This window comes from Eptatretus burgeri, chromosome 7, assembly GCF_056783735.1.
Source record: "Eptatretus burgeri isolate ZD-2024b chromosome 7, Ebu_testis_v1, whole genome shotgun sequence".
Lineage (NCBI taxonomy): Eukaryota > Metazoa > Chordata > Myxini > Myxiniformes > Myxinidae > Eptatretus > Eptatretus burgeri.
Genome location: NC_140967.1, coordinates 18,094,385 through 18,104,289, shown reverse-complemented (window position 1 = coordinate 18,104,289; position 9,905 = coordinate 18,094,385). Strand labels below are relative to the sequence as shown.

Here is a 9,905-nt window from a genome sequence, read left to right as displayed (position 1 = left end):
ACTTGTACACATCCTCGCATTGAGGGTGCCTTTTGAGAGCGTCTATCATGAACTTTTAAATATATTCGGACATTTGCTTTATAGTTTTGAAAAGGTCACGTTACTATTTAAAGATTATTCCATTTAATGTATTGTAAATTCGTAAATACATTATTTATTTCGTAAATACACTATATTTCGTAAATACACTATGACTGGTCTCGCTATTGGCTTAATCAAGGCAAGTGACGAAATATCGGAAGTTGTTGTTGTTGTTTTTTTTTAGCCGACAAAACCTTTAGGATGCTGCTCTTGGACACATTTGTCCTTGTTTATAATGCCCCACCAAACTTGTCAATACGATGAGGAGCAATGTCCCTCTTGATTGATGTACTCATATACTGTGAGAATTTGAACATTCCAGAAGATCATTCCAAGGCAAAAATAACATTCCTTTGCTGTAGTAATTCTCTGCAGACTACTATAGTATATGAGAATACAACTCTCATATACTATAGTTCTAACTGTAGCATTTTTGCTTGGGTTTTGGCATTCTTTACTTCTATGCAGTAAAGGCAAAGTGCAAATCATTTAAAATGGTGGATTTTATGATAAAAGAGATGCGACTCAGTACGAATTTATAGCAACAGGGTGTTAATGTTCACATTATTTCTTTGATTTGGCCGATTGTTGGCAGTACACATACAAGATAAAATTCGAGTCATCCACCGTATTCATCTTTGACAATGGTCACATAATTGTTAGTAAAGACGGAAGGCCGGAACTGATGCATGTAAAATGGGCTCCATTAAATTGTGAATCTGTATTATGGCGAGAGATGTTGGGAAAGTTACTAAACAATAAACCGCACCTTGGTAGGACAATGACTTGGTGAAAACAACAAGAAGGTTTCTCCTGCCATCCCGACAGCTGACGGTGAACACCACTACATGCTTGTCGCTCATGCCCAACAGTGCCATCACATGATCCTTCAATAGTGTTGCAGTTGTGCTCGGTTCGTTGAGAAGATTGCTGGGTTCCGGGACCCCTTGGAGGTACAACACTCGGTGATCAAAAACAGGAGAAGCTCGAACTGTCAGGGCCATGCCACTGAAATGGTGCGGCTGCTTGAGCACCCTGGACGCATCTGGAGACGAGGGAAGAGGTCGTCAAAATCCAGATAATCTCAGGCACAATTTAAAATTTTCTGCAAGGTTTGAAATCTTTTTTATAAAAATGGCAAAATGAGAAAGATAAAACATTACTTTATCACCAACAATCAAATTGCTTGCTCTTGTGATGCTTCATGTGCACTTACTGCATTGTTGAGCATTTTTCCCATCTTTATTCATCATAACATTGTAACATTGTTGAATGTGACTGTAAATTTGCACAGCCTGATGCATTACCTTAATTGACAGGCCAATATGAAATGTCTGATTTCCCTGTTTACAAGATATTTTTGGGGAATCTTTTGGTGTGTCCAAACCCTAACTGGCTCCCTTTTCTCCTTCGAATAATATTGTGCTCTCCCCTTAAATCAAAGAAGTGGGTAAAAGCCTTTTTTTCTTTACTTCACAGCTCTGGGTTAGATGCTCATGGCAGTCCATGGTGGTGTGATCGGTTTGTTCAGCTACACACTGGCTGGCATGGATGCCAAAGTTGGCCTTTGGGTCATGTTGCATGAAACAAAGTGAAACGACTACATTAAATTCCACCCAAACGAATGTCTGTGCGCTCGATATATTTTGGTTAAGACGTGGCCAATAAAAACAAGAAGTTGGCAACAGGACACCCAATGCAGAACCATGATATCGACAAATGAAAATGCACTTTCTAATTGTGTATGCTTGCCCATTGGTTATTTGTTTGACCAAAATGGGAAGTTAAACAAGAGTGAAGTCATTGGCATGCTATTGCAAATTCCCACCGAAAGCAAAGTTTAAAATGGCAAAATGTGACACCATGATCGACCCAATATCAATTTTGAGTATAAATGGGCTCATTATTATGCCTGGTGTTGGCTTAATGGTTAGGGTGGTGGGCATGGGATCCTAGGATCCTGAGTTCAAACCCCCCTCTGCTGTTGAATTAATACCAGGTGGAGTTGACTCTGCCTGTCATCCTTCCGAGGTCGGCAAAAAGTGCCAGCATGCTTGTCGCCTGTGTCGGTGTAGCGACCCATCCACGATTGTGCCCAATAGCCAAGAAGACTGCTTAGACAGCACCAAAGCTCTGCACAGAGTATGTTAATGCCCGGTCACACCTTGACGTTTTAGCCAACGTATGCCGATTTTTGAATTTTTTTTCTAAAACGCTGGCACACGTTGAATACGTTATGGGTAAGTTTTGATAACATTGAGAGCACACTGAAAAACACTGCCATACGTCGTTGTACGTTGGCTTTAAACGTTGTACTTTTTGGTTGTCCTCAAATTTTTTCATGCTTGAAATTTCACGACGTATGCCGGCGTATGACTCACACGTTCCGCGACGCTGGCCACAAGTTGTATGCACGGTCTGCAATCGTTGACAGACGTCAACACATGCTACTTGTAAGTTAATCATAAGTTGAGACACGCCGAGGTAATGTTTAGCGTACCCAAAACTTATTTCTAACCTATGATTAACGTGTTGTTGGCACGTTACGCGATCGTTGCCACACATCGACAGACGTTACTTTTAAGTTACTCAAAGGCTGAAAGACGTCGGTATAATGGATCGTCCTTGCGTCAGCGTCCACGGCCACGGCCAGGACACTTATTTGCAGCATTCTTCAAACTTTTCTTCGGCATGACGAGGATGTTCACACTTCGATGTCTAGCTTGGGTATGATTCCAATTGTCCATCGGCAGCGTCTATTTAAAATAGTCGAGTTTGAGCGTTTTAACACGTTCAGAAGAAACGCTTCAAATTTCCAAACCTCAGCGTCAAAAAACAAAGGCGAGTGACAGCAATTTAAATCGTTCATTGTAAACAATGAAACTAGCTGAGTGGTACCGTTTAAAAGTCGTTGAGTGTAAAAAAAATCCAATTGTTGAGCGCAAGCGTCGACTTTCAATCGTAGAGATGCAGCCATTTAAATCGTTGAGTGGCAGCCTATGAACCTACCCGTGGACACGCGGACGCAAGGAGGATCCATCATAACCCACACCCTCCCCCTCACACTCACCTACTACTGCCAACATGAACAAACTAATACTAATACTAATACTGATACTGTTACTGCTGACATGGACATCGACTCAAAAAGGAACTCGAAAACACTGTTGGGTTCCCCTTTTATGAGCAGCATTTTTATATAACAATCCCCAAAACCACTGGGAACACGTCTTTATATGGCAGTTGTAAGCTAGAAACACGTTAATTTATTTATTTTTGTCGACCGGAAGACGTCATTGGAATACGTCTACATACGTCGATGTGTGTTGGGACTACGTAAAGAATTGGTTCAAAGCATGTCAAACATAAGTTAGAAATAAGTTTCGCGTAAAAAAGACATTACCGTGACGCGTTTCGACTTATGAGTAGCTTATAAGTAGCGTTTGTGGACGTGTGTACGCGACCAAATATCGTGTGTAAAACTTATCCCCATCGCATGCGGAACGTGTGTCATACGCCGAGTACGTCGTAAAATTTTGAACATGTTTAAAATTTCTTGACGTACTCTACTTACTACGACGTATGATAGCGTACTTTAGCGTTCTACTCACGTATACCAAACTTACTCATACCGTATTTGACGTGCCCCCAACATTTTAGACACATTTTTCTTAGGTCTGCATACGCTGGCAAGATCGCCAAGGTGTGACCGCGATATTGTCACTTCCATTTCTACGGCAGTTATGATTTGAATCGTTGTGCGTCAGCCTTTTAATAGGCTACGTCACGACATCGTCGGCGATGTGTGCAACGCGCTATGCCGAAGTTAGACTATCGTTGGGCATAGGTTGTGTAGGCCAACAACAGGTTCAGCATTCGTTGGTATAAGTTATCTATAACACAACGAAACGTTCTGTGTCCATTACTAATATGTTATGCATACGACCAACTCGTTATGAATACGTCCGAATCTTAAAAAAAAACATCAAAAGTTCAACGTCCGCCAGCGTTTTACAGACATTTTAATACGTTGCCATCGCTGGCTAAAACGTCAAGGTGTGACCGGGCCTTTACCAATGGATGGAGCCTATTATTGCATATTTTGGTATTTGACCTTTTCACCTGCCCCAGGGGGTGGGGCTAATGGACAGACAGAAGGTCCCTATTACAATATCCCCCCCCACCCTCCCCGTTTTTATTTCAAAAAAGCAAAGGGATAATAAAGAACCATGTCCACTTAACTTTGCAATCAAGCTATTGCAAATAAAACACTTTTCCTGGACATTTTCCAAACTGCATGAGGAACCCCACAAATCCCAAACAAATCTTACCTTCTACCTGTTCAAATATCACCAGGGCTGTTGCATGGCAGCCCAGCAACACGCTACTCACTGGGCCTCCCCCTGATCGTCGTTGGTTTTCAAAATAAACCATGAGCACCTCTTCATTTATCGAAGTAGCTGTCACGCCTTCAACCTGTTTAACAACATTCATAGTGACGGGATAAAAATCAAAAATAAATATCATTTGCTTACGATGCATGGCTCCTCATTGAGGTGACTGAAATCTATGCAGACCACTTTAAAAGGGTCCTAAAAATTTTTTTTTCTTAAAAACACCAACCTTAATACTCAAATTCAGAATTTGGTCAGCACACCACCCAAAAGGTAAGGACATGGAGAAAGAGAAACAATGAAGCTATGTAAATGTATTAATCCCATGATGTTTGGATTGGGAGGAGGAAGAGAAGAGGGAGTGAGTGGGGTGGGGGTAGGGATGAGTACCTCAGTATAGGTGTTTGAAGTCAAGTGTGGAGGGATAGCCAAGGAGGGGCGGGGCGGGGGGGAGGGGGGAGGTTTTGAACGAGCAGAGAGAGAGAGAGAGAGTGAGAGGGAGAAAGTGGTATGTGCACATGCAGATACACAAGATAACAGGCTTGAGAGTCCAGCAGGTAAGCCAGGGCAGCAATGCTGATTTATAAACAGAGCGTCCCAGACTGATCAAGATTATAGTAGCTCTGCCAGGTGGGCAGTGATTCAGAAGTGAGGTTCAACTCGATAGTTTGAATGTGGATTAATGGAGAGGGGTTGGGGGAGGGTGTGGGGGGAGAGGAGTTGATGTTGTGGAGATGATGCAGTGGAGATGATGCAGTGGAGATTGGAAATGTTGTGTGCAGAAGACCAAATGGAAAGGAGACAAGGCGATGAGGTTTGTAAGAGGATACAAGCTGTTGCACACGGGTGGGGATGGAAGGAGTAATGGCGTGGGAATAATAGTATAGGAAGAGATCAGCAAGCAGGTGGTCAGAGTGGAAAGATTTGAGGGATGGACAATTATGGCATGGTTGGTGGTACAGAGGAAAATGGTTTGTGTTGTGTCAGCATATCGGCCACAAACGGGAAGGACTGGGGTGGCCAAGCAGGAATTCAGGGATGCACTGGAGAGGATGATGGGATTGGTTGAGCTGGATGTGATGCTGTGCATTGCCAGGGACTTTAACGCGCATGTGGGAATAGCTGAGCCGAGGGAAGAATAAGGTTTTGGTAAATTTGATTGGGGGACAAGGAATAGAAAGGGTCAAGAGCTGGTGGAGCTGGTGGCGAGGAATGGGAAGGTGATCGTTGGTTCGTTCTTTCAAAAGCGGGAAAGACACAAGATTATGCCAAGGAGTGGACATTGTAGATCAAAAGTGGATTTGGTGGTGGTAAAGAAGTGACAGTTGTGGAGGGTTAAGGATTGTAAGTCAGTGGCAAGAGAACATGTTACCACTCAGCACAAGCCTGTGGTGTTTGTGGTATGGATGGAGAAAAGGAGGGAGGTTAAGAGTTGGAGAAGATTATTAAGTGGGGCAAGTGTTGGGGAAACGTTGTCGTTGAGTACAAGGAGAGGTTGAGGGCTAGATATGAGCAACTTCGCGAAGAAGCAGAAGGCTTGGAGGAGTGTAAGAAGTAGGGAGAGGCCTTTAGGGGAATTGCAAAAGTTTTCTGTGGAAGGACGTCAGGAAAGGGTGCATCGTCGAGGGATACAAATCAAGTATGGTGGACGGAGGAAGTAGCAAAGGCAGTTGGTGAAAATGAGGTGGTTTGGAAGAGGATAAAGAAGATCAAGGATCAAGGGAGGCAGCCGGGTGCAGCATTGCTGCACCTGTATGGGCAGAAGAAGGAAGCAGCAAGGAGAGCTTTGGATAAGGTGAGGAATGATATGGAAGAGGTAGGTCGGTGGATTGGAGCTCAGGTGTGCTGAGGAAGGACTTTGCACGACGAAGGATGCCCAGCAAGCATCTGGCTTTGGGGGCCAACTTCGAAATGTGGCTTGCCCAATAGAGATCATGGCTGAGAGTGAGACCCAAGAGTTTGAGTAACGAAACCGTGAGATGGTTTGGTGAAGGGTTTTCGTAGATATGAGAAAGTAGATGGGAGGGTTTGCATAACAGTCCTTTCGGAGAGAGAGAGAGAGAGAGAGAGAGAGAGAGAGAGAGAGAGAGAGAGAGAGAGAGAGAGAGAGAGAGAGAGAGAGAGAGAGAGAGAGAGAGAGAGAGAGAGAGAGAGAGAGAGAGAGAGAGAGAGAGAGAGAGAGAGAGAGAGAGAGAGAGAGAGAGAGAGAGAGAGAGAGAGAGAGAGAGAGAGAGAGAGAGAGAGAGAGAGAGAGAGAGAGAGAGAGAGAGAGAGAGAGAGAGAGAGAGAGAGAGAGAGAGAGATATATATATATATATATATATATATATATATATATATATATATATATATATATATATATATATATATATATATAGAGAGATATATATATAGAGAGAGATATATATATAGAGAGAGATATATATATATAGAGAGAGATATAGAGAGAGAGATATAGAGAGAGAGATATAGAGAGAGAGAGATATATAGAGAGAGATATATAGAGAGAGATATATACAGAGAGATATATAGAGAGAGATAGATATAGAGAGAGAGATATAGAGAGAGAGATATAGAGAGAGAGATATAGAGAGAGAGATATAGAGAGAGAGATATATAGAGAGAGATATAGAGAGAGAGATATATAGAGAGAGATATATATAGAGAGATATATATATAGAGAGAGATATATATATAGAGAGAGATATATATAGAGAGAGATATATATAGAGAGAGATATATATAGAGAGAGATATATATAGAGAGAGATATATATAGAGAGAGATATATATAGAGAGAGATATATATAGAGAGAGATATATATAGAGAGAGATATATATAGAGAGAGATATATATAGAGAGAGATATATATAGAGAGAGATATATATATAGAGAGATATATATAGAGAGAGATATATATAGAGAGAGATATATATAGAGAGAGATATAGAGAGAGATATAGAGAGAGATATAGAGAGAGATATAGAGAGAGATATAGAGATAGATATAGAGGGACATATAGAGGGAGATATAGAGGGAGATATAGAGGGAGATATAGAGGGAGATATAGAGGGAGATATAGAGGGAGATATAGAGGGAGATATAGAGGGAGATATAGAGGGAGATATAGAGGGAGATATAGAGGGAGATATAGAGGGAGATATAGAGGGAGATATAGAGGGAGATATAGAGGGAGATATAGAGGGAGATATAGAGGGAGATGTAGAGGGAGATGTAGAGGGAGATATAGAGAGAGATATAGAGAGAGATATAGAGAGAGATATAGAGAGAGAGATAGAGATAGAGATAGAGAGATTTCTGAGGATTGAAATACAAGTTCCAAGTGTTTGACCAGTTTGTGATTTTGTCAAGGTCTGAGGAAAGGGAATGGGCTGCTGCCTGTCTGTCACAAGGAGAGATGTCACAGCAGATCGTGGAGGAATCAGCAAAGAGATAAAGAAGGCTTTCCAGAGTAGGTGAGATATAAACCTTATTGCTGCAGTTTAAATTGTAAGCCCTTGAAAAATACTTCTTGAGATGTGAGACAATGTAGTCCATGGGCCAAGGGGACAAACCATACACCCCTCACCCCACCACCACCCCCAACAATCCAACCTAATGTGCACAAGTATGTTCATTGATGTCCTATTAGATGGAACAAAAAAAAGGGAAAAAATGTTAACATTGAAAAAAAACCTCCTTTGGTTTATGTTTTCTCATGCCCTCTTGGGACCAATGTCAAAATGTCACTTTTTCAGCATTCCACCATTTCTTGATATTCGTGAAATTTGTGCACTTTGATGTTGCAATCTCAGTCGTTACCTCGCTCAAATGAACCCAAACTTGGCAAGTTACTTCATTGTCCGAAGTGTAATATTCTGTAATATCACACTTCGGTAAGTGCAATACATGTAATATATAAAGTAATATTCTGACAAAGTACGATGAACTTGCCAAATTCAAGTCTTGACTTCATGATGTCATCTCATGAGCATAGTTCATCAAGAAAAGGTTGGGGAAGAAGGCAGATTTCTTTGAGCCAATCGATAAATTAAAGATTAAGACCAATTTTTCAACAGACCCGAACCCTCCACCCCTTTTACTCTTCAAGTTCTCAACCTCACTTCTCCCTCCCACTGCAAGTCCACATAATCTATATATTACTAAAACTCTCATCTTGTATACATGTATGTAATGTAATGTAATGTATGTATGTATGTATGTATGTTCCTAAAATACAGCCAGAACGGTATTCAATAGCGCAAAAATTTTCAGCCTACCTTACTCATCATTCTCCTGTGGTGTGCAATATCAAGTTTCGTTCAAATCGGGCAACGAAAAAATTATTTAAAAATAAATTCCCGATTCAGTCAAGTATTCTTCGGGAGTATTTGATCAATGCAAACAACCTCAGTGGTATAGTTTGCTGGAGCCATCTTTTCTTTTGAAATTTTTTAATCAACCGCTGTCACAACGGGAACCCAACGGGTTCATTGGTCGTCTGGTTGTTACTAACTGTTAGGATTCAAGAGCTCTCTGACTTTGATCCATTCTAAATATTCTCGTAATAAAGGTTTGTTGAAAATTTGATTACAAAAGCTCAAATGGTAAAAACGTTATGGCCTGGGCAAACACACTGAAGCTCAAATCAGAAAAAACGAAATACAGTTAAGCGTTTACAAAACCGGGCCGTATCACACGTGGCGGACGGGCTGATAAGGGACGGACAGGTTTTTACTCACTGTGACTTTGCCCTTTGACATTTTGACCCAATTATTAATATCTTCTCCATATTCTCATCATAAAGGTTTATTCAAAATATGATGACAAAAGCAAGAACACAATTACAAAACCCAGTCTCCCGCTGCAGAGGGGATGGGCGAACAAAACATACGCATAATGTTCAATGTCACCCTATACAAGTAAAGAGCCCCCTTTGAAGGTAGAATATAAATACTGCGTGTGTGTGGGAAGGGTGTGGGAAGGGTGGAGGAAGGGGGAAGGGGTCGGGGGAGTGGATGGAATCAAATGGTGATCATCGTGTTTATCAATTCCCTGCACATGAGCAAATCAAGAAAAGCAGTTCTCCGGTGGTTATTTTCAGAGAGCTTGAAGAAGAGCTCACCACAATGCCACACATGCCATCACCACCATGATTCTCCTCCGTAGATTTATCTGAAGGTTCAAGGCCCTGAGAATTTCCAGTCATTCTCACAGTCAGAGTTGCACCCTTAAGTTCATGCTGAGTGCGATGCACCACACGCTCGGCAACTGCACGCAGATGAGAATACAAATAAAAGCCATCCCGAATTAATGTATTTTGGCAGAAAAGCCAAATAAATAATAAATAAGTGCTTTTCAAATAATTAGCATTCTAATGTCCAACTTAAAATGCAATCTACAAAAATTCAGTTGCAATTCACATCTTGC

At 41.4% G+C, this 9,905-nt stretch overlaps 1 protein-coding gene across 7 annotated transcripts in view; it reads right to left on the bottom strand.

Annotated features, from left to right (window-relative positions):
* The window catches only part of LOC147022760 (protein mono-ADP-ribosyltransferase PARP10-like), a 110,717-nt gene that overhangs the window by 77,937 nt on the left and 22,875 nt on the right, over positions 1–9,905 (bottom strand). For 6 of the 7 annotated variants that reach the window (XR_015059900.1, XR_015059899.1, XM_085887556.1 and 3 more), the window contains 3 exons: positions 9,601–9,746; positions 4,413–4,557; positions 851–1,126 (listed from right to left, as the gene is read on the bottom strand). Coding sequence is in view for 5 of the 7 variants with exons in the window: in XM_085887556.1 (XP_085743682.1) it covers positions 851–1,126; positions 4,413–4,557; positions 9,601–9,746 (567 nt within the window). In the remaining 2 variants the exon portion in view is untranslated. Of the gene's footprint in view, positions 1–850; positions 1,127–4,412; positions 4,559–9,600; positions 9,747–9,905 lie in introns of those variants that run through there. The other variant, XM_085887559.1, reaches the window with a different exon arrangement.